At 32.2% G+C, this 24,823-nt stretch overlaps 2 protein-coding genes across 15 annotated transcripts in view; one reads left to right on the top strand and one right to left on the bottom strand.

Annotated features, from left to right (window-relative positions):
• LOC143073391 (uncharacterized) overlaps nucleotides 1–24,445 on the top strand; it is a 90,023-nt gene extending 65,578 nt beyond the window's left edge. For 11 of the 14 annotated variants that reach the window (XM_076248904.1, XM_076248898.1, XM_076248895.1 and 8 more), the window contains 12 exons: nucleotides 177–272; nucleotides 8,044–8,166; nucleotides 10,050–10,205; nucleotides 11,619–11,693; nucleotides 17,279–17,312; nucleotides 18,078–18,113; nucleotides 20,563–20,601; nucleotides 21,182–21,253; nucleotides 21,869–21,900; nucleotides 22,313–22,393; nucleotides 23,317–23,469; nucleotides 24,218–24,445. In XM_076248904.1, the coding sequence (XP_076105019.1) occupies nucleotides 177–272; nucleotides 8,044–8,166; nucleotides 10,050–10,205; nucleotides 11,619–11,693; nucleotides 17,279–17,312; nucleotides 18,078–18,113; nucleotides 20,563–20,601; nucleotides 21,182–21,253; nucleotides 21,869–21,900; nucleotides 22,313–22,393; nucleotides 23,317–23,469; nucleotides 24,218–24,316 (996 nt within the window). In that variant the 3' untranslated portion in view covers nucleotides 24,317–24,445. The remainder of the gene's footprint in view (nucleotides 1–176; nucleotides 273–8,043; nucleotides 8,167–10,049; nucleotides 10,206–11,618; nucleotides 11,694–17,278; nucleotides 17,313–18,077; nucleotides 18,114–20,562; nucleotides 20,602–21,181; nucleotides 21,254–21,868; nucleotides 21,901–22,312; nucleotides 22,394–23,316; nucleotides 23,470–24,217) is intronic. The other 3 variants (XM_076248905.1, XM_076248900.1, XM_076248906.1) reach the window with 3 other exon arrangements.
• On the bottom strand, nucleotides 4,183–6,018 carry LOC143073393 (uncharacterized). The gene has a single exon (XM_076248908.1). It carries the CDS (start codon nucleotides 5,994–5,996, stop codon nucleotides 4,317–4,319), a length of 1,680 nt encoding a protein of 559 aa, XP_076105023.1. The 5' UTR covers nucleotides 5,997–6,018; the 3' UTR covers nucleotides 4,183–4,316.
• Nucleotides 24,446–24,823: the final 378 nt, after the last annotated feature.

The following is a 24,823-nucleotide window of genomic DNA, read 5'->3' as shown; positions in this document are numbered from 1 at the left end:
ACAAAATCAGACATCAATAAAAATACAATTTTCCCACAATCCATGAAAATTGGTATCCATAGAATTGTTGGAAATAGATGAATGATGAATCAACAGTATATTAGAAAAATCATAAATACAATTTTGCTAGTTATATTTCATTCATTGATTGCATTTACATCATACAAATTTTATAGCAAGAGGAATTTTATGAGGACCCAGATAACCCACCTCAGACTGGACGTAAAACATCAGGACCTCAAATACCTCCTCCTCAAGATGATTTTGAACAGGCTAGTAATGCTTTGTTTTGCTTTCTGTAGTATAATCATTCTAGCCTAACTTATAATTAGGGCCCCGCCGACTAAGGCGGGTCGCCCTATAGTGATCAGTCTGTCCGTCCGTCCGTCTGTCCGTCCGTCCGTCCGTCCGTTCGTCCGTCCGTCCGTTCGTCCGTCCGTCCGTAACACTTTAACTTTGTGTCCGCTCTATATCTTAAAAACCGTTATGATTTCAAAGTTTAAACTTGACATCCATTTTAACCAACACCAGAGGGTGTGTCATGATGTATGTAAAACTTCCTAGGTCAAAGGTCAAGGTCAAAAACTTTAATTTCAGTTGACAACCCTGTGTCCTGTGGTGAAGATCGTGTCCGCTCTATATCTTGAGAACCGTTATGATTTCAAAGTTTATACTTGACATGTATATGAACCAACACCAGAGGGTGTGTCATAATTTATGAACGACTGCCTAGGGCAAAGTTCAAGGTCAAAAACTTTGGTTTCAGTTGACAACCCCATGTCCTATGGTAAAGATCGTGTCCGCTCTATATCTTGAGAACAGTTATCATTTCAAAGTTTATACTTGACATGTTTATAAACCAACACCAAAGGGTGTCATAATTTATTTACAACTTCCTAGGTCAAAGGTCAAGGTCAAAAACTTTGATTTCAGTTGACAAACCCATGTCTTATGGTAAAGATACAATTTTTTAATGCACATTATTCACAGCGGGGCCCACAGAGATGGCTCCCATCTCAATGATATCTAGTTGCAGTTGAAGTGAGGAAGGATCTGTTATTTAATGTTTAAAGTAAGGCAGTAGTTGAAATAAGTTATATAGAATAAGCTTTCAAGACACATTAACAGTTTCCCAGAAAAATGTACATCTATGCAAAGTTTTTTTTTTTGTTTTATAAGTTTTAATTTTTTATAAAATTTCAAAGTTAGTACTTTTCACTGAAAGGATGATTACACAGAATTGGCTTTCAAGACAAAACTGTTCTCCAGGAAAATATTTTTCTATGTGAGGTTTTTTTTTATAGGTTTTTTGTTTTTTAGATTGAATTTTTGATAGTATTTCAACTTAATACTTTTAATTTAAAAGATGATTACAAGTAAACTTACATCTTTAAAATCATTAACTACTTCAATTAGTATACTGTAAGCCAATATAAAACTTAGTGCTTATATTAGTCCTTTTTGTGTATAGAACATCAGTAGGTATATATAAATTGCATATATGGAGCATTGCAGAGGGTGACTAATTATATATTATTGTGACATTATAAATATTCACAAAAAGTGTACTGAAATGCCATCAATTTTGTTTCAGTAAAACTGTGTTTTTTAATCTTAAAAAGTCAAAATATTAAAAATATTATTCTACTCTTTATGTATAAATCTTAGCTTTGCTTTAGTGTATTTACTTATAGTGAGATGGCAAACCACTCCATAAACAGTCATGGCCCTCAGTTCTATAAACTATATGTTAAATATGATGTCTTTTTTAGCTCACTTGGCCCGAAGCTCACTTGGCGTCCGGCGTCCGGCGTCATCCGTCGTTGTTAACTTTTACAAAAATCTTCTCCTCTGAAACTGCTTGGCCAAATTTAACCAAACATGGCCAAAATCATTATTAGGGTATCTAGTTTAAAAATTGTATGCGGTGACCCGCCCAACCAACCAAGATGGCCGCCATGGCTAAAAATAGAACATAGGGGTAAAATGCAGTTTTTGGCTTATAACTCAAAAACCAAAGTATTTAGAGCAAATCTGACATGGGGTAATATTGTTTTTCAAGTCAAGATCTATCTGCCCTGAAATTTTGAGATGAATCGGACAACCCGTTGATAGGTTGCTGCCCCTGAATTGGTAATTTTAAGGAAATGTTGCTGTTTTTGGTTATTATCTTGAATATTATTATAGATAGAGATAAACTGTAAACAGCAATAATGTTCAGCAAAGTAAGATCTACAAATAAGTCAACATGACCAAAATGGTCAGTTGACCACTTTAGGAGATATTGCCCTTTATAGACAATTTTTAACCAGTTTTCATAAATCTTAGTAATCTTTTAGAAAAATCTTCTCCTCTGAAACTACTGGGCCAAATTTAACCAAACTTAGCCATAATCATCATTGGGGTATCTAGTTAAAAAAATGTGTCCGGTAACTCGGCCAATAAACCAAGATGGCCGCCATGGCTAAAAATAGAAAATTGGGGTAAAATGCAGTTTTTGGCTTATAACTCAAAAACCAAAGCATTAAGAGCAAATCTGACAGGAAGTAAAATTGTTGATCAGGTCACGATCTATCTGCCCTGGAATTTTCAGATGAATCGGATAATTGGTTGTTAGGTTGCTGCCCCTGAATTGGTAATTTTGAGGAAATTTTGCTGTTTTTTTGTTATTATCTTGAATATTATTATAGATAGAGATAAACTGTAAACAGCAATAATGTACAGCAAAGTAAGAACTAAAAATAAGTCACTATGACCAAAATAGTCAATTGACCCCCTAAGGAGTTATTGCCCTTCATAGTCAATTTTTATCAATTTTCTTAAAATTTGAAGATTTTCAATAACATTTTCCACAGAAAGTACTGTTATAGATAGAGATAATTGTAAGCAGCAAGAATGTTTAGTAAAGTAAGATCTACAAACACATCACCATCACCAAAACACAATTTTGTCATGAATCCATCTGTGTCCATTGTTTAATTTTCATATAGACCAAGGTGAGCGACACAGGCTCTTTAGAGCCTCTAGTTTTTTGTGCTGATAAGATGTTTGTGGGTTTTTTTTCTAGCCTTATGTACATTATGGAATTTGCTCATTGTTGAAGACTGTACAGTGACATTTAGTTGCTTACATGTCATTTGGTCTCTAGTGGATAGTTGTCTCACTTGAAATCATGCTACATCTTATTTTTATTACTCATGCCTGTCATAGAAGGTTCACATGACGTTAACCTCATTTTATCACCTTAAGTAATCAATGTAAAGTCAATATCTTAGATACTATAAGCAATAGATCAACTTCATTTGAAGCAGGGAAAGATAGTAAGGTGTACATTTGTTTTGCCTAGTTCATCTCTCCTTGACATCATGTTCATGGTTCATCTGTCAAAGTTTTTATGGTTATACTATTAATAGAAGGTCAACTATATTTAGTCTATGGACTAATTGTAAGATGTACTGATAGTCTAACAGTGGTTTGACTTTTAGTTCATTTCTTGGTTCATTGGTGAACATTACGTTTTCCTGGCTAGGTCAGTTTCTCAAATTCTATAAGTAAACTATTTACTCTATTTTTTATGAAATGATTGTAAGGTGTGCATGTCCGTTTATTGGTTTCATCTGGCCTGAATCATATTCAGTCATAATAGGTAAAGCATGCAAGAGTTTTCAGTAAGTGTAAAACGTATCTGTCATGTACATATTACTTCAGGAAAACTGCAGGATGACAACTTCCTATCGGCAGTTCTATGGACTCTGGTAGAAGTCTGAAAACTACAGATGCCTTTTTCTTCATACAATGGAATTCGTTTTATCTTTTTGAAAAAAACAAAACATTTTAGATTTTTTTTAAATTAACCATCATATAGATAGCCTTAAGGGGGCTTGCAGGTATAAAGCGACTTTTTTTTAAACATAGGATTTCGCTATTTTTTTCTTTAAATCAACTTTATCATAAACTTTAAAAGAAATAGTTTCAGGTGAGAAGATTTTCCACAGTTTCAATTGACAATTGGCAAATGATGGTATATCTTACTGCCTATTATGAATAAACTATATGGGCTGAATCTAGAAAAATTAAAGCAATCTTTTGGGTTTTTTCTGAGATTACATATTTTTTTTAAACTGATGATTAAACTCATATATAATCTATAGAAAAGTTAAAATGAAAGGAATTTCAGACAACAAACAAATGTGAGTTTTTAATGATCTTGACTGGTTATCGGTCCTTGCACAGTCGGAACTTCAGACAAGAGTCACTGTTAGCAAACATATATATAATTTTCTATGTTTTGATTATAAAATTTAATGTTATATGTTTTAACATCCTGATATTGTCACATCATATATCTTGGCGTTCTTGGTTGTGTTGCCTTCTGAACTTAAACATCCTATGTAGAGTTGACCTGTTGGAGTTAATGCAAGAGACCATGGGGAGATTATGTTTATGTGACTAGTTTTATTACATGTCATCAGCAGGCCAGCATTGTTCAGGATATGAAGTGTACTAGTACCTGGATCAGCTACAATAACATTGTCTCTAGGTGTTGTCACTATGTCTGTTGGTGTGAATGGTATGTCCTTGTTGATCTCTTTGTCTCCTGTATAGATATTGATGATATCACCACCCTGTCCTAACACTACAACTCTATGTCTTTCAGCACTTACTTCATCCAACACATGAATATTTCCATTCCTGGTACTGGTAGCTCCCCAGAAATTAGTGAATATAGGTTGTTTATGTTGATCATGTTCATACACTCTCTCATGGTCTCCATTCTGATTCATTAGTATAACAACTTTTCTGTCTTTATTACGACCTGCCACTAGAACTTTATTGTCACTGGTGATATGGACTCCTGTAGGAAGGAATGGTGACACATTATAAACCGAGTCTGTTAGTGCACCTGTATTACTATTGATTTGTTTTAGTTTCATTCCATCTGTAGATATAAGTAGATTATTTGATTGAGTAACAGCCATACCATTAACAGTAGCACTTCTACTGGATATAATGTTTATTTTATTTCCTGCTGGCTTTACTTTCTGTAATACTTTATCTGTCCAGCTCCATATCCATAATGTTGTATCAGGATCAGAACATATATATTCTACAGATGAGAGGTTAGTTTGGTATCTTTTATTTATTACTATGGCAACACCTAATTCAGCCGATTGGATCTCATCATTTTGTAAAACTCCAACATTGAACTGAGTGATCTCCCCTGGGTTAAATATTGGAACAGAAAGGTATCCTACTTTAGTAATTGGAGTTTGCACTTCTATTGATTTTTCAAGCTTTTTTACTTCCTGAAAGAACTTTGTAGTATTTCTAGTGTTTCTGAAATCTTCTATTTCACCATTTTTGTAGTCTACTTCATTTATGGAGCTGTTGATGGTATCGAGGTCCTGTTCAATGGATTGTAGAATATTTTTCTTAGTCCGATCCAAGTCAGTTACCAACTTTTCAATGTGCTGGTCAACTGCTTTGTGTAAAGCTTTCCCATGGGTAAGAATATCTTGCCTCACTTGTGAATGTTTTGAATTTTCAGCAACTATAAGTTTATCTAAAAAATCTTTTTTCATAACAATGTTCTTTTTATCTTTTTGTATTTCACTTTGACCTTCCTTCAATTTTTCCATTTTTAACTGATAAGTTTCCCAAATTTCTATCAAATCATGTTTCTTATGAACTTTGGACACACATGTTGGGCAAACTAGAATGTCACAAGCTCTACAAAAAAGACAGCTAGATTGTCTGGAATGAACCTCACAATTTATGTTGGTAAAATCTAGTTCTTCTTGGTGAGCTCTCAGGTCCTTTATATTGATAATTTTATGTTCCTTTGCATTTCTAAACTTTGGATGTATTTTATCACAGCAGTTATTGCACATCAGTAGACTGCATTGGATACATTTCCATTTGATAACTTTCTCAGTTTCACAAAGCTGGCAGTTGATTGGAATCTGTCCTTTCCAGATAGATTTAGAAGAAGCCATAATTAAAGTCTGTATTCTATTTCTATCTTAAATAATGATCGCGCTGACATGACAGATAAATTTTAATACTGTATATTAACTGTAAACATGACCTTTGGTTATGTTGATAATTTAACTTTATCTGAAGTTGTATAGATAATGCGACTATATATATACATTTTAAAAGTTAACACCTTAATATTTATATGTGTCAATAACAATAACAATTAGTGTACTTGTATATATACAGAAAATAGTGCATTGAAGTTTCATGTCCCTGCTTTTCAACATGCATGGATATCCAAGTTTACACAAGTGTGGCATTTTGAATAAGTGTTTGATTTATACCATTTACATTGAAAATTATTTAAATAGGGAAAAAAGTATTATGAGATATTTGAAAAATAGCATACATTATCATTATATTTTTTTAGACTGTTTCAAATAGATATTGCCACTTGAGTATATAAGACACCATGGAATACACAGAGCATAAAAGTAATATCTGTCTATAGATGGATGGATGGCTATTTAACATTCAGTGGCTTATTTAGGATGACAACACATTTATGGGATAAGAATATCACCCTGCTTTGTACCAGACTGATGCCCCACTTTGGGGCATTATGTTTTTCAATCTCTGTGTCCTTAAGTCTGTTAGTCTATTCATCTGTACTTTTGTTTGTTCCTCTTCAGGTTAAAGATTTTAGTTCAAGTTTTTTTTGGTCAAGGTAGTTTTGATGAAGTTGAAGTCCAATCAACTTGAAACTTGGTACACATGTTCCCTATCATATGATATTTCTAGTTTTAATGCCAGATTCGAGTTTTGAGCCCAATTTCATGGTCCACTGAACACAGAAAAAGATAGTGTGAGTGGGGCATTTGTATGGACACATTCTTGTTAATGTTCTTATTCTCAAGGTAACAGTCAGGCATTTTACCCTATTCTGACGCATTCTTTCCACTACAATCCCAGCCCTCTTAAACCTTACTCCATAGTGTTTCATGCTTTAAGCAGAGAAGCAACACATATCACTTTGAAAGTCTTTACTTTAACCCTCTTTTGAACCCACAACCTACTGCACAATAGGCAAACACTCTTAATTGAATCTGTTTCACAACCTATAATAACTTGTAATTAGACAATAGTATAAACAGTTTGTTAAAGTAGAAGATTTTTTTTGAAAATACATGTTAATGTTCAAGGTAATGTTTATGTATATTTATTTATGTGCATGCCGGATACTGATAAATATACTCACCAGATGTATAGATCTCTGATAGATATAACATATACAATACTAGGTCAATGTCAGACAAATATCACCTTTCAAGGTATGATATGAAGCTTAGAAACTGTGGCACGGCAAGTTTTATTGAGCAATTCATCACTTTCATATGAGCACCAGATTATATAAACAAGTGAATGATAAAATCAACATTGTAAAATTATCACTTTATTACAATACATGTATTATGTAAATTATAAGGAACAGCAGGAATTGTTTTAACTGCATTGACCAGTTTATTTCAGCATGTTGTATAAGCATGTTTCTTATTCTTTGGACTTGTTTAGGACATTTTATATTTTAATCATCTAGTAAAAATATACTTAGTAATTTATTTTCTCTGAAAGTTACGACTAACAAAAAGTGTTCTCAAATTATTTTTTTTGCTATAGTATGAAGGCGATATTTATATTTGCTTAATCACCTTAATGTATATGTGACTTTGAGTTATGTTACTCACATATATATTCACATTACCTTCTCAATATATAAACATGTGAATATAATAATCCTCTTTTTTTCAAAATAGATGTTAAATTGTATGGATACCAAGAAAATTGTACTTTTGAAAAAAGAAGATTCTATATCAATTCAAGTCAAGTTTCATAAATATGCTCTGCTTACTGTTTCTGCAATAAAAAAATCCTTCTGTTGGTAGGTAGCTGTATATCAAGTGTTATGATTTTTTTTACTAACATATATTTATGTTATGGAATGAAGATTTATGTTTGCCAGCTTTAGACATCCATATTGAAATGTTATGAATGTTATATACTCAGGATACATATGAGGATCCAGATGCGGCACCAACCCCCCAACATGCTACAGTACGCAATTCAGCTTTGCCTCCTCTTCCAAAGGGAGCTAACCAAAAGTCTTTTGTACCACCAGAGGAACAACAGGTTCACAAATCTTTGTTTTTACCAGGCTTTAGCACAGAGAATCTGGTTTCCTAATTGAGTGCTTTTAGTATTGCAGATTAAGCACACAATATATATTTGTTGCTTTAATGTTTTATATGCACTGTAATATGCTTGATGTGGATTTATATTTATATATAATCATTATACCAGCTTCTAACAGCTTTGTTGTGGAAAATCCAGAATTTTCTCACTATTTTCAGCAATAGGCTATTGTAAGGGACAACATCAAAAGTTCATGTAGGATAAAAAACTTAATTCACATAGTTTTTTCATTGACCCCCCCCCCCCCCCCCCAACCCCCTCTTAACTTAATTTGGGAAAAATTGATTTACCAATAGGGATATATGTAAAAATCGATTTTAGATATACAAAACTTGCAGAATTTTAACCCCCCCCACCCCCAAACTATTTGATTTAAGTTTTTTATCCTACATCGATCTTTTGATGTCGTCCCTAATTATTATCTATTGACTTTGTGGGTATATAGATTTACTTTGAATGCCTACAGATTTATAGCAGCTTGTATCTGAAAAATATGCAGCAAAAGAATACTAGGTTCAATGAAGTAATAGATTTTCACATTCTTAATCCTATACTGTTGGTTCATTATTATTTGTTGAATACCAAGTTCTGTGGATTTCAATGATAAGAATTGAAAATTTGCTGTATGATAAAATGCAGACATTTGGAAAACCACGAAATCAAATATGGTACCCATGAGATTAAATGAATCCACAGTATACCAGTATTTGAATTGACATTAACTTATGTATGAGAAATATAGAAGATATTAAAAATCTGTTTTTTTTATGTCAGAGTTGCTGAATCTAAATTATTAGCAAATATAAAAAATTGTTTCAAAAGTGCTTATCAAGACTTTTTTAAACTCCCTTTATACATTATTTTTTATTTGAATTCTGTTGCAAACATTAAGCAAGAAATATCTCTGTATTCACTTGTCAATATATATATATGAGTTTGAGTTTGAGTTTTTATATGTAGTTCTTACAACTTAGAACATTTATAATTCTTATCACTTAGAACTTTAAATATCTTAACACTTAGAACTTTAAATATCTAAACACTTAGAACATTAAATATCTAAACACTTAGAACTTTTATATGTCTAAACACTTAGAACTTTGATAACTCTAATCACTAATAACTTTTATAATTCTTATCAAATTTGTGTATGTCTTTTTTCACCATCTGTTTTCATAAATGTGTTGTATTTCCTTTGTACATCTCAATCTTTTATTGAGTGAATAAATTAAATTTGTGTATTGTATTTGTAAGTCAGCCAATATAAAAGTAATAGATTACAGAATTTTGACTTTTAACTAGTTCTATAGTTCAGATAATATATTTTTTTCTTTTTCTTTAGTATTGCTGTTATTGAAACACATAAAGGATGATGCAATACTATAAATGTTCATAATGAAGCATTTTCAAGATGAACAAAAACTGTAGAGTATAAATTCATGATAAGAATATATAGATATATATATATATGAGTCTGAAAGATTGTGTAACAATACCGATAAATAGATGGAAAACAAAACACTAGAAACACTAGTTGGTAGATTCTTTATAGACTCTATATATATCAAAGAGCATCAAAAATTTCATGTGAAAAAAATAACAGATAGATATATATCTGTTATTTTTTTCACATGAAATTTTTGATACTCTTTGATAAAACTAATTTTCCGACCAACCATAGTTGTCCACTTATGTGATATATTTTACTATTTATAGGACGTATTTATCTATTTATAGGATGTATTTATCTATTTATATGATATATTTATCTAATTATAGGATGTATTATCTATTTATAGGATGTATTTATCTATTTATAGGATGTATATGAAGATCCAGATGAAGCCCCTCCACAGCCCTCCCCAAGTAGATCAAAGGTAGCAGTTTTACCACCAACACCTAAACCATCACAACAGAAGTCCCCATACCATGGCAGAAAACCACCACCAGCACCAAAACAAGAGGAATTTGAGCAGGTATGAGAACACACAAAAACCTAGTAAAAAAAATCAAAAAAATCCTGACATCTTTGGGAGAAATACCACCACCAAACCAAAAGAACTGGGTAAACAAAACAGTTGACACCTTTAAAAAGCAAAAATAAGTACCACACTAAATATAATTTGGAACAGATGAGATATTTGGTGTGTTGAGGTCAGCAAATATACCATGTAAAGAAGAAACCGTACGAATTGAAATTCAACACCTGAGGTATATGACAAGAAAACAGCTTTACTGAAATTCTTTCTGTCTTTCATTTTACATTATCAATTCTTTACAGAAATGTTATATCATTGAATCTTATCCAGTTTTAATTTTGTGGTAAAGGTTTTGTTTGCATGCCTTACAAACACTGTTCTCACTACTTAACTAACATGTTGTACATAATACATGTAAAATTCTCTCTCATCTTGGGGTAGTATTAGAATTCAGTTATTATACATCATTTTTATGTCCCCACCAAGAGGAGGCGAGGCGTATAGTTGAAGTATGTATGTACATTCTGAAATTGGTTTAGGGGCTAGTAGTTTAGCCTAAACCAAATCATTCGAAATTTGCAAATTTTATGTTGTAAGAAACCATTACACTTATATCAAGTTAGAATGTGAATCATTTTCCTTTTATTTTTTCAGAATTATATGCTTATATATTTAATAAAGCAGAAAATAGTAAATATATTTAAATTTCAAATGATGTTTTACATACAATTTTTAGAATTTTATGTTTCAGTAGAGATGTGAAAAATTTAACTTTTGGACATTAAATTTGTCCGGTAAAAAACTGAGGCTAAATAATGGAAAGGCTATATCATCTTCAAAAAGGGCAAAAAAAGCATTTTCTTGCTTCTAGCAGGAGAATAACCTGAGTATGAGGGAATGGATCTTTATGAAATTGCACTTCAATACTCCATATTCCCAAAAAAAGGTTGGGATTGATTTGGGGGGTTATGACCCAAACCATTTAGGAATTAGGACCCAATAACAAGGATTTTATGGTTTTCTGACAATAACTTGAGAATAAGTCTATGGATCTCTATGAAATTGAGAAGAAATTGCTTATTTTCTGACCTGAATTGCAGTGGGGTTCAAAGTCTTGTATTCTTGGGGGTTCATGTTGATCCAAATTGGGGTTCAAAATTAAACTTTGAATTCAACAAAAACTGAACATGAGGGGTTCCTTGATATGCTGAATCTAACATATACATTTATTCAGATTTATTGATTTTTTGACCCATTTTTTTACAATGTTCTTTTTCTAAGAAAATTAACTCATATCATTACATCGGATGCTTCCTTTTTGTCAAACATTTAACACAGGTACTGGGTGCACTTTACTCTGAAGTAACTAAGTTACTAATAGCATGTTTGTCTTTACTATGTTTATTTTAGTTGGAGTATGAGGTACCAGAGGAAATATTGAAAGGAGAAATGCCACAGGATGACTATATGACAATGCAAGCCTCAGTAGGTCTACTTTAAATAACATAATGGTTCTGTCAACCAGGGTTGTGTTCAATATTGTACCCGCTACATAGCTTAATGGTTCTGTCAGTCAGATCTGATCAAATCATCCTGCAATGGATGTGTATTTTAATCTAATCAACATTTGTGGTTCATCATCCTGTCAACACATATATATTGCCATTACCTTCATGCTTTTATAATAAAATTGAGAATGGAAATGGGGAATGTGTCAAATAGACAACAACCCGACCATATAACAGACAACAGCAGAATACTGTATAGCGGGTTATTTTCGTAGGGTGCAAATTTTCGCTTATTTTCTCATGAATAGAACAAAATCGCCAAAATAAATTCCAGCAAATTATGTGTACATGCATAGGTATTGATAAAAGATTTGCATCCGCGAAAATATTAACCACCAAAATATTTCATATACCTTCTTCCATGAAAATCGCAAAATTTTACACCCGCCAAAATAACCCCTTATCCGGTATACCGTATTGATTGATCAAATATATATATACAGTGCATATATAAAACTTATGATCCTGCACCTGGCTGACACTTATATTTCGGCATTGCAAAAGTCAGGCTTGATAATTAATCCAGTTATAAACACTTATGGTCCTGCACCCTGCTGAAACTTATATTTCAGCATTGCAAAAGTCATGCTTGTTAATTAATATCCAGTTATAAACACTTATGGTCCTGCACCCTGCTCAGACTTATATTTCAGCATTGCAAAAGTCACACTTGATAATTAATATTCAGTTATAAACACTTATTGTCCTGCAGCCTGCTGACACTTTATTTCAGCATTGCAAAAGTCACGCTTGATAATTAATATCCAGTTATAAACACTTATGGTCCTGCACCCTGCTGAGACTTAAATTTCAGCATTGCAGAAGTCATGCTTGATAATTAATATTAAGTTATAAACACTTATGGTCCTACACCCTGCTGAGACTTATATTTCAGCATTGCAAAATTCACACTTGATAATTAATATTCAGTTATAAACACTTCTGGTCCTGCATCCTGCTGACACTTATATTTCAGCATTGCAGAAGTCATGCTTGATAATTAATATCCAGTTATAAACACTTATGGTCCTGCACCCGGCTGATACTTATATTTCAGCATTGCAGAAGTCATGCTTGATAATTAATATCCAGTTATAAACACTTCTGGTCCTGCACCCGGCTGACACTTATATTTCAGCATTGCAAAAGTCACGCTTTGTAATTAATATCCAGTTATAAACACTTCTGGTCCTGAACCCTGCTGATACTTATATTTCAGCATTGCAGAAGTCATGCTTGATAATTAATATCCAGTTATAAACACTTCTGGTCCTGCACCCTGCTGACACTTATATTTCAGCATTGCAAAAGTCACGCTTGATAGTTAATATCCAGTTATAAACACTTCTGGTCCTGCACCCTGCTGACACTTATATTTCAGCATTGCAGAAGTCATGCTTGATAATTAATATCCAGTTATAAACACTTCTGGTCCTGCACCCGGCTGACACTTATATTTCAGCATTGCAAAAGTCACGCTTGATAATTAATATCCAGTTATAAACACTTATGGTCCACTCCTGCATCCTGCTGAGACTTATATTTCAGCATTGCAGAAGTCACGCTTGATAATTAATATCCAGTTATAAACACTTCTGGTCCTGCACCCGGCTGACACTTATATTTCAGCATTGCAAAAGTCACGCTTGATAATTAATATCCAGTTATAAACACTTATGGTCCACTCCTGCACCCTGCTGAGACTTATATTTCAGCATTGCAGAAGTCACGCTTGATAATTAATAATTATCCAGTTATAAACACTTCTGGTCCTGCACCCGGCTGACACTTATATTTCAGCATTGCAGAAGTCATGCTTGATAATTAATATCCAGTTATAAACACTTATGGTCCTGCACCCTGCTGATATTCTGTTTTGACATTGCACAAGTTCATGCTTTACAATATATTTCTATCCAATTGTCAACATTAGCAGTCCTGCATTTTGTCTATAATCAAATTTTGCAAAGGTCATACTTTTTACTGCTATCCAGTTTTCAACACTAAGTCTTGTGGTACTGCATCCTATAATGGTGATATTTCATATTTTTGAATATCAAAGATGAGGCTTTTTATTGCCTTCCAGTTATAAGCACTTACAGTGTTGCTCCCTCTTCCCTTGTAACTTACTTTTAGAGGATTAAATTTTATTTGAACTCTAGATCGAGATTGACAAAGAAATTTAGCTGATCTGGGCTGATTGACAATTGAACTATAATGTCCTCATTTTGCATCCCTGTTGCTTTGAACAAATTCACATTTTACATTGTTTTTAGTCCAAACAGAACTAAACTGTAAAGGGTTGTTAATATAACTCAACTAAAATAATCTTTAGTTTCCCTTTTGAAATTTGAAGACAGAGATTTGTTGTTAGTTGTAAATTGACACACAGATCTGAATTTGTTCTTGCATGTAGCATGGGTGTAATTAGTTTCTTTGAATGTTGGTTTATTGTTTTTCTCTTACTGTAAATAACAGGTGCTTGCCATCAAAGTATTGAAGAAAAATCTTCCCACTGTTTGTAGATGAATCATTGAAACCTTGTTTTCTAAAATTTTGTTTGAGACTAAACAAGTAAATAAAAATTGAGAATGGAAATTGGGGATGTGTCAAAAAGACAACAACCTGACCAAAGAGCAGAATACAGCTGAAGGCCACCAAAAACTAAATTTTAGAAAATGTCATATATAATTAGAATTATTAGACCTTTTGATACCTTTTATGTTATTAATCATGAGTTAAAGTGATTTTTTAGCTCACCTGGCCTTTTAGGCCAGGTGAGCTTTTCTCATCACTGGGCGTCCGGCATCCGTTGTCGTCTGTTACCCGTCCTCCGTCGTTGTTAACTTTTACAAAAATCCTCTCCTCTGCAACTACTGGGCCAAATTTAACCAAACTTGGCCACAATCATCATTGGGGTATCTAGTTTAAAAAATGTGTCTGGTGACCCGGCCAACCAACCAAGATGACCATCAGGGCTAAAAATAGAACATAGGGGTAAAATGATGATTTTGGCTTATAACTCTGAAACTGAAGCATTTAGAGCAAATCTGACATGGGGTTAAATTGTTTATCAAGTCAAGATCTATCTGCCCTGAAATTTTTAGATGAATCGGACAACCGATTCTTGGGTTGCTGTCCCTGAATTGGTGATTTTGAGGAAATTTAGCCGTTTTTGGTTATTATCTTGAATATTATTATAGATGGAGATAAACTGTAATCAGCAATAATGTTCAGCAAAGTAAGATCTACAAATAAGTCAACATGACCAAAATGGTCAGATGACACCTTAAGGAGTTATTGCCCTTTATAGTCATTTTTTATCAATTTTTCGTAAATTTTTGTAATCTTTTACAAAAATCTTATTCTCTGAAACTACTGGGCCAAATTTAACCATACTTGGCCACAATCATCATTGAGGTATTTAGTTAAAAAAATGTGTGCGGTAACTCATCCAACAAACCAAGATAGCCACCATAGCTAAAAATAGAACATAGGGGTGAAATGTAGATTTTGGCTTATACTTCTGAAACCAAAGCATTTAGAGCAAATCGGACATGAGAGTTAAATTTTTATCAAGTCAAGATCTATTTGCCCTGAAATTTTAAGATGAATCGGACAACTGGTTGTTGGGTTGCTGCCCCTGAATTGGTAATCTTTAAGGAAATTTTGCCGTTTTTATACGCCCGTCGTCTTTTAGACGGGACGTATTATGGTATACCGTTGTCCGTCCGTCTGTCCGTCCGTCCGTCCGTCCGTCCGTCCGTCCGTCGTCCACACTTCGGACAATAACTCAAAAACACTTTCACCAATTTCCATGAAACTTAAGTGAATTGTTTATATCTATTGACGTAAGCTCCCTTTCGTTTTTTTTTTATTTCAGATTTTAAGTTTTTGATTTATGGGGCTTTATTCATAAAAAAGGGGGGATTTTCAACACTTCGGACAATAACTCAAAAAGGCTTTCACCAATGTCCATGAAACTTTGGTGAATTGTTTATATCTATTGATGTAAGCTCCCTTTCAATTTTTATAAATTTCAGATTTTAAGTTTTGGATTTATGGGGCTTTATTCATAAAAAAAAGGGGGATTTTCAACACTTCGGACAATAACTCAAAAAGGCTTTCACCAATGTCCATGAAACTTTGGTGAATTGTTTATATCTACTGATGTAAGCTCCCTTTTAATTTTTATAAATTTCAGATTTTAAGTTTTGGATTTATGGGGCTTTATTCATAAAAAAAGGGGGATTTTCAACACTTCGGACAATAACTCAAAAAGGCTTTCACCAATGTCCATGAAACTTTGGTGAATTGTTTATATCTATTGATGTAAGCTCCCTTTCAATTTTTATAAATTTCAGATTTTACATTTCCGTGTTATGAATTTTTATGCTTAAAAAAGGGGGGATTTTTGAATTTTGGGACAATATCTAACACTTTCACAAAATTTTATGCAACTTTGATAAATTGTTTATATCTATTGACATAAGCTCCCTTTCCATTTTTATAAATTTTAGATTTTACGTTTTCTGAAGTAATGAATTTTTATACCTAAAAAAGGGGGATTTTATGAAACTTTGGTGAATATATTAATGTAACATCCCTTTTGATTTGTATATATATTTCTAGTTGATCATATAAATTCATTTAAAGCATAAAAGACAAGTTAAAAGAGCAACGGGCGTATCATGCGCTAAAGCGCAGCCCTTTATTGGTTATTATCTTGAATATTATAATAGATAGAGATAAACTGTAAACAGCAATAATGTTCAGCAAAGTAAGATCTACAAATAAGGCAACATGACCAAGATGGTCAGTTGACCACTTAAGGAGTTATTGCCCTTTACAGTCAATTTTTAACAATTTTCATATATTTTGTAAATGTTTGTAACTTTTAACAAAATATTTTCCTCTGTTACAAATGGACCGAGTTCATTATAGATAGAGATAAATGTAAGTAGCAAGAATGTTCAGTATTTACAAACACATCACCATCACCAAAACACAATTTTGTCATTAATCCATCTGTGTATTTTGTTTAATATGCACATAGACCAAGGTGAGCGACACAGGCTCTTAAGAAGTTTTTCTTCTCAAATATTTATTTACCAGAGCTTTAAAATGAAATCAATGTGACTCTTTAATTTCCAAAAATAAATTCCAACCTTGAGCCTCCCTTTTCTGGAACCAAGCTTTGTAACTGATATTTATTTTATAATTTTTAAAGGGATCATAAAATTGAGAATGGAAATGGGGAATGTGCCAAAGAATCAACAACCCAACCATAGAGCAGACAACAGCCGAAGGTCACGCAGGTTTTTGTGAATTAGCTGACCTAGAATTACAGATAAGCACTAAGGTGTTTAATGATGTAAAGTGTAGTTTAAGGGAACTTATGATAGCATAAAAAAAATATTTGTGTAAAAAATGAGCACCCAATTCTACCATATAGACTATGATTGTATTTATCATATATGTTATCTTATTTTGTTTCTTTAGCAAGAAGATACAATGAAAAAGAATAAAAAGAAAGGTAAAATGTTTGTAAGAAAATCATATCTATTTAAGGACACAATTCTATATATGTATATATTTCTTATTTAGAAAAAAAAAAACTCAATTTGCAAAGGAAACAACAACATCTGTAAAAATAAAAAATTCAGTTTTAGCTCACCTGGCCCAATTAAATGAAATTGAAAATCTATCAAGATTTATCATTTTATTTTAATTCCATGACAGATAACAAGAAGAATTTTCAATTATTTTGAAAAATTTATGGTGTTATAGAACTATTAATTTTCTGATTTTGTTATGCCAAAACAGATTCTAGTTGAAATGAAGACCGTCAAGTAAGAAGATGAAAATCTTGCATATTAATCACAAAATTAGCTAAGAATAATGGGAGATGCTGTCCATATATCAATGTGATAGCAAGCCAAGGTCACAATAAAACCTAGGCATCTATAGGTCAATACTCAAGTCTTCAACAATAGCCTAGTGTCAATACAATATGTATAGCTCTAAATCATCTTGAGTCTTGAAAAGTAGAGCATGCATTTATGAGTCCTTTTGTGTAAACGACAACTGGGTACTGACAGGAACATATATATAAGATATACTGTACGTTCCCAAGTACTGACATACAAAATTTTAATTCTGGTATCTTTAATGAGTTTATTTAAAATCAGATACTATCAATTTTTTGTAATTTAATTATCAAAGATATTTCATATAAAACATATATTTTGTTTACTTTATGGTTTTGAAATAATTCTGATTGTTTATTTACATTGAACAGGTCATGAAGGTGTACAAGTCTTTCCAGCTCAAAATGGTAAGTTATGATATCAGGTATATAATGGGTAAAGAAGATTCTCCACTCCCTTTGATTGAGATTAAGGTGGTACCTAACACTACAGGGAGATAACTCTGTAAAATCAGCAGAACGTTTTAATGACATTGTGTTCATGAGGGAATATTAAGCTTCTCAATGATCAAAATAAGTGTTTGTCAAACTGCTATATAACTAGTGTAATTTTTGTGATAAAACGGTCGGTTCAATTTTTTGAAATTTTTATATTTTTGTCAAAGGGTCAAAGTAAATACTTTGTCAAAATTTTAAGAAAATTAAATGAGCCAAATTAATTTTAGTTAGGTGTTAGGTACCACCTTAATAAATGAATGGGACATCACATTTTTTTTTTTCACTTAACTCGCCATATGAAGGGTGCAACTAATAGATTAGAATCTGCTTACCATATGATATAGTACTAACTGAGATTACCCCTAGTTTTTGTTTGTGCTCAGTCTAGTTGTCTATGTAGTGTTTTGTGGATTTGGGTGTCATGACATTTTTAGCTCACCTGGCCTAAAAGGCCATGTGAGCTTTTCTCATCACTTGGCGTCCGTCGTCGTCGTCGTCGTCGTTAACAATTTTTCAAACATCTTCTCCTCTGAAACTACTGAATGGATTTGAATGAAACTTAGCATGATTGTTCCTTAGAGTATCCTGCACAAAGTGTGTGCTTCGATTTTTGATCCGTCAAAAAACATGGCCGCCGTTACTTAAAATAGAACATAGGGGCCAAATGCAGTTTTTGGCTTATATCTCAAAAACAAAAGCATTTAGAGCAAATCTGACATTGGGTAAAAATGTTCATTAGGTCAAGATCTATCAGCCCTGAAATTTTCAGACGAATCAAACAAACCATTGTTGGGTTGCTGCCACTTAATTGGTAATTTTAAGGAAATTTTGCAGTTTTTGGTCATTATCTTGAATATTATTATAGATAAAGATAAACTGTAAACAGCAAAAATGATCAGCAAAGTAAGATCTACAAATAAGTTAATATGACCAAAATTGTCAATTGACCCCTTAAGGGGTTATTGTCCTTTAATGACAATTTTTCACAATTTGTTCATCATATTTGCTAACTTTAAAAAATCTTCTCCTCTGAAACTGCTGAATGGATTTGGATGAAACTTAGCATGATTGTTCCTTAGATTATCCTGCACAAAGTGTGTGCTTCGATTTTTGATCCGTCAAAAAACATGGCCGCCGTTACTTAAAATAGAACATAGGGGTCAAATGCAGTTTTTGGCTTATATCTCAAAAACGAAAGCATGTAGAGCAAATCTGACATTGGATAAAAATGTTCATTAGGTCAAGATCTATCAGCCCTGAAATTTTCAGATGAATCAAACAAACCATTGTTGGGTTGCTGCCACTTAATTGGTAATTTTAAGGAAATTTTGCAGTTTTTGGTCATTATCTTGAATATTATTATAGATACAGATAAACTGTTAAAAGCAAAAATGTTAAGCAAAGTAAGATCTACAAATAAGTCAATTTGACCAAAATTGTCAATTGACCTCTTAAGGAGTTATTGCCCTTTAAAGACTTTTTTCACTATTTGTTCATCATGTTGACTTACTTTAAAAAATCTTCTTCTTTGAAACTGCTGTATCAATTTCAGCCAAACTTAGGCTAAATGAGTTTTAGAGTTTCAGAGTATCTAGTATAAATTTTATATTTCATTTCCTTGTATGTCAAGAAACATAGCTCCTATGGCTAAAATAGAACATAGGAGAAAATTTTTTTTTTTTTGCTTTTGAAGAAAATAGGACGATTCAAAGAACATTTAAATAAATTGAAAAGCCAAAATAATCATTGATATGAGATTAAACCAAAAAAATTCAGGTGAGCGATTCAGGCTCTTGAGAGCCTCTTGTTAGGTTATCTTTGACTTGAGGTGTTCCCTTTTCTGCCTCTTTTAAAAAAAATGAATTTAATCAATATTCACCATCCTCCCTTTCTTTGAGACAAATCAAAGAAATCTCAGCCATAATTTCCCCTGTCCTCCCTTTTTGAGACTTTTCCATTTAGAAAATTCAGCCAAGTTTTTTACACTTTATATTAAAACAAGTTGAAGAGATTTAAGCCAAGATTCTCCCAACATCAATCACGCAATCTCTCTATGAATGAGAGGACTCTGTTATGAGGAGGTGAATTCAATCTTAATTCCCCTCCCTATAAATGAGAATATTCAGTAATGAGAGGTGATTTCAGCCAAGATTCCCATTGTTGAAGTTAAAATTATATGACTAAAGGACTATTATAATACTGTGCAAAAACCACAGTTGCAGTATTAATTGTTTAAAGCTGAAAGAAGATGACAGAAAAAATCACCAGGCTGTAGTTGTATCAATTTGTGGCTCATTTTTTTTTATCTTGTTTGAAAAACATGGTATAAAGTACAGAATAGTTTTATTTTGTATTATAGGAGGCCAGACTGCCACATTACCCCCCAGACCTGGTAAACGTAAGTATGCAGTTATACAATAATGAAGAGTTAGGAATGATTTATTTAAGTATCATGTTCATTCCTCTCCTTCTCTTTAATGGACTTGCAATTTGACATGAAACATGTTTAAAAGAGTGGGAGTATACTGTTTAACCTCTGTATGTCTGTCCATCCATCAGTCCCATGAATATTTCTATCAGAACTTTTCTCAGGAACTACTTTACAAGGATTTCTGAAATTTAGTTTCAGGGTTTATAAAAGTCAGATATACTGTGTGATGGATTTTAAGATTCATCTCTCAACAACTGTCTGTTTACCGTCAAGTATTTGGGCGGGGGTATCACCAGTGAGCAGTAGCTCACAGTTTGACTTGCTGTTATTTTTCCTGTGGCACATCTGTTAGATAGAAATCAGAGATAGTGATTTTCATAAAGTATCAATCATTGACTCTTTAATTCTTATAATTGTATCAATAAACCAATTTTTTGAGACGTTTCGGCCATGGGCCTTCTTCAGTTCCTTATTTTTAACTTTAATTTTAACTTTAAGTCTTTAATTCTTTCTAATAATGCTTTACACTGATGATTGTGTTTTACAGATAAACAACTACCTGTCCCTCCTATGGATGCAGCGCCCGCTTCTCCAGCAGAGGTTAAACGAGAGAGTTCAGGTAATGAATTATCTCCCTTAACAAAAGAATAGAAAAAGACATTAATAAGTTAAGTTTTCAAGTTCAATAATTGAAAAAACTGAAGGAAGAAGTTGGATCAGAGCCATTTGGTGGTCCATTGAATTACAGAAATGATAATTGCCAGATATTTATGAAATTTATGTAATTGATTTATAATAGGAATGTCTCTGACAAGTTATGAAAATCAGTGCCCTATATTAATAACTTTTAAAGGAATTTTTTCCACTGGAAATATAAATATAATAAAATTGAGTTGTAAGCCCCCTTTGACAGTGACCAGTTGTATCTGTCCGATATTTCTGATACTTTGAATTCTTGGATGTGTTTAAGAAAAACAAAATATTTTTCATCACATTTGTCTCAGGAACCTTGAACCCTCATAGTGATACAAGTTAGAAGTTGTAACATAAGTGAGCTTTTTTGATCTGTCAGACACCAACTTTCAATTTACCAATACTTTGAATTACAAGTGGTGGTATGCTCATTAGAACAACACATGCTTTCTTATCAACATAGAATCATTTCCGATTTTTATCATTGTTCATTAAACATTATCATATCATACCTTTTTAATTAGTATATTTTCCTTCACAGGTAGAACAAAAGTAGAGAAAGTCAATAAAGCAGTGAGTTATTACTTCATCATAATTATTTTTTTAATTTATAAACTCATATTCCTTTAATATTAAAATATTGAATGAGATTGGCAGATTACGCAAATATTGGTTTCCGTGAGCTGTAGTGAACGTACAAAGGATGTGTTTTTCAATAGGCTAAAGATGGGATTCAAGTAGATATGAATATATGGAGAAGTTCAGTATACATCAATTAGACAGCAACCAATCAAATAGATAAAAAAAAAGACAGCAGTAGTGAAATTATGGTAGCAATGAACAACAACACAATAGGTGACAAAGAACGATAGGCAATATGTTTTCACATTTTACACTTTTTTTAAACTCTATTTGAATGATAAAATTAATTAAAGTCTGTATTTCAATACTGTGTAACTGAAAAAGACAATTTGTATAATTTCAGTTATCTTTGGAAGAGCAGCCATGGTATCATGGAGAAATAGACAGAAATATTGCTGATAATAAATTATTAGGAATAGGAACTGTAAGTGGTATAACTTTAAAAGCATACTTGTATGTTTCAGGGAACAGAGCTAATTATATCTCATCTCTTAGTGTTGTCATTCACAATTTTGTTAAACAGTCCTGGTGCTGGATTTTCTCGCTGTGTTGAAGACCCATTGGTGGCCTTTGGCTGTTGTCTGCTCTTTGGTCGGATTGTTGTCTCTTTGACACATTCACCTTTTCCTTTCTCAATTTTACATAGAAAACCTAGAAAAAGTAAAAAATAATTTATGTACGATGTCGGTTATTTTTAACTTTTGTTTATGATACATATTAGATTATACCACTGCATCAAGTGCATTTTTAAAAATTAAAAGACAAGGTTTGAAGAGCTTTTTGAATACAGTTGATTCATTATAATTAGAATTTTACTTCACAAATGGAAAAATATTGGAATGCATAATATTTGATGGTGGAATCTTTTTCATTAGATTTTTTTGACAAAGTTGATGAACCTTTATATCTTTCTTCTTTCAATGATCAAAAAGATGTGTTTTTAGTATGTGACATCATCAGGAATGGTCCACTTTTCTCATGACTTCACCATAGGAATTATCATTATCAGCAAAAATATTTGATGTTGTAATTAAATTTTGATCATTTGATAAATGAGATCAAAGGAAGCAAATGTTTAAAAAAAAAACAGTCAGGAAAGTATAAATTGGATAGAAATGTATTTAGCATATCAGTGTATATGTATACCATAAAATATGTTGCATGTCATTAAACAATCATATTTAACATTTGACATGTTTGTGATATTTTTTGTTGAAACTGAAATATAACATAAACAGCTCTTATTACCAGGGATAATTGTTGGTGCAGCAAAACCTACTAAAAATTGAATTTGAAAGGGAAACCTAAGCTTAAATAGTTATATATATTTTATTTTTTTTAATGCAGAATGGTTGCTACTTGATAAGAAAAAGTAAGAAAGGAGGAGAAACAAAACCATACACTTTAGCTATCTTTTATGAGAGTCAAGTTTTCAATCTGAATATTAGAAAGAAACCAAACCATCAATATGCCTTAGGGATGGCTAAACCCGGTGAACAGGTACACTGTTTTATAGATTTATCATTATACATCATTGATTGTACATTGACAAACAACATTAGCTCATTGGCTGTTATTTACAAATCTGTGCTAAATTTGTCCAGACATTCATGATAGAGGTCATGAAAATTAAAATGTTGTTAGTTTTTAGTCATATCTTTACCCATTTTAGAAGTTAGATGAGCTTGTATGGGACAGATAAAAAAATTTAACTACCAACTCCTGGTTTTACATTATAGCAATAAGGAGAAAAATACAAAAAACTAATTTATTCAAATTAAGGAAGTACATATTGTATTAAACAAATGGCTAATGTCTCTTATGATCTTGCTCCAAGGGTATGCTGCTTATCTCCCTCTATCACTTACTGTGACAATATTACTTATCAACTTAACTACTGATAAATCTATGATATTTTGTTTCAAAGTGTGTGTAGATGAACTTATGTTACATTGTGATGCATTTTAAGATCTGTCCTCCATTAACATTTTGTATGATAAGTCTATTTATTATCATTCTCATCTGTCACAGTTTGCATTTGAAATTTTCTTAGCTCTCACCGATAACTTTACTTAATGATAGTTGTTTTATAAATAACAAAGACAAAATCATAAGGATTTTGGAAATTTGGTTTCAGGGTTTATATAAGTCAGCTAGACTGTGTGATGAGTTTTCAGATTCATCTCTCAACAACTTCCTGTTAAGCTTGCAGTTTTACTTGTTAATACTGATTTTATTCTATTTACAGGAATTTTCTAATCTTATGGATTTGGTAACATTTTTCCAAGGACACAGATTGATATTAGCTAAAGGACAAACAAGATTAAAAACACCATGTCACAAATAATGGAAAGATTGGACTAGTAATTTGCTGTGATATTGTGTCAGTGACATTCCTTACATTAAAATCTCATAGTTACATAAAACATATAGATACATTTGTCATTGCCATTTATTGTTCAAAAATCTCACATGAGCCATACCTGCCAACTTTCACGATTTAGGCGTGTACTACACGATTTTGACCCTCTGTCCCGATTACACGATCGTGATCGTGAAAATAGCCAAAAAACACGATTTTAGTAAAATTTACACGAAAAATATTTTTGTTCCCGATTTTGAACTTTTGAAAGTTTTCCCAAGGGAGACAAATCGTGTCTGACAAATTTCATCCAATCAAAATTTAGTGATCACGCATTCACCAGTTGATTAATGTCGGCATAGTAAACAATCAAAGAATCGAAATTTTGAGTTGTTTTTTTTTTTAGCTTGAGTGTTAAATTTATAAAAATTGGAATCATGATGGGCGAGTTATCACTTGCAAAATAGTTCTGTCACCGCCTAAGAAAAAAAA

The sequence above is a fragment of the Mytilus galloprovincialis genome, chromosome 4, assembly GCF_965363235.1.
Source record: "Mytilus galloprovincialis chromosome 4, xbMytGall1.hap1.1, whole genome shotgun sequence".
Taxonomy (NCBI): domain Eukaryota; kingdom Metazoa; phylum Mollusca; class Bivalvia; order Mytilida; family Mytilidae; genus Mytilus; species Mytilus galloprovincialis.
Note: the sequence above shows the minus strand (reverse complement) of the source record. Positions and strands in the feature narration are given on the sequence as shown.

What these genes read in the sequence shown, in the direction of transcription:
- LOC143073393 (XM_076248908.1), bottom strand. Translation starts at nt 5,996, where the DNA reads ATGGCTTCTTCTAAATCTATCTGGAAAGGACAGATTCCAATCAACTGC.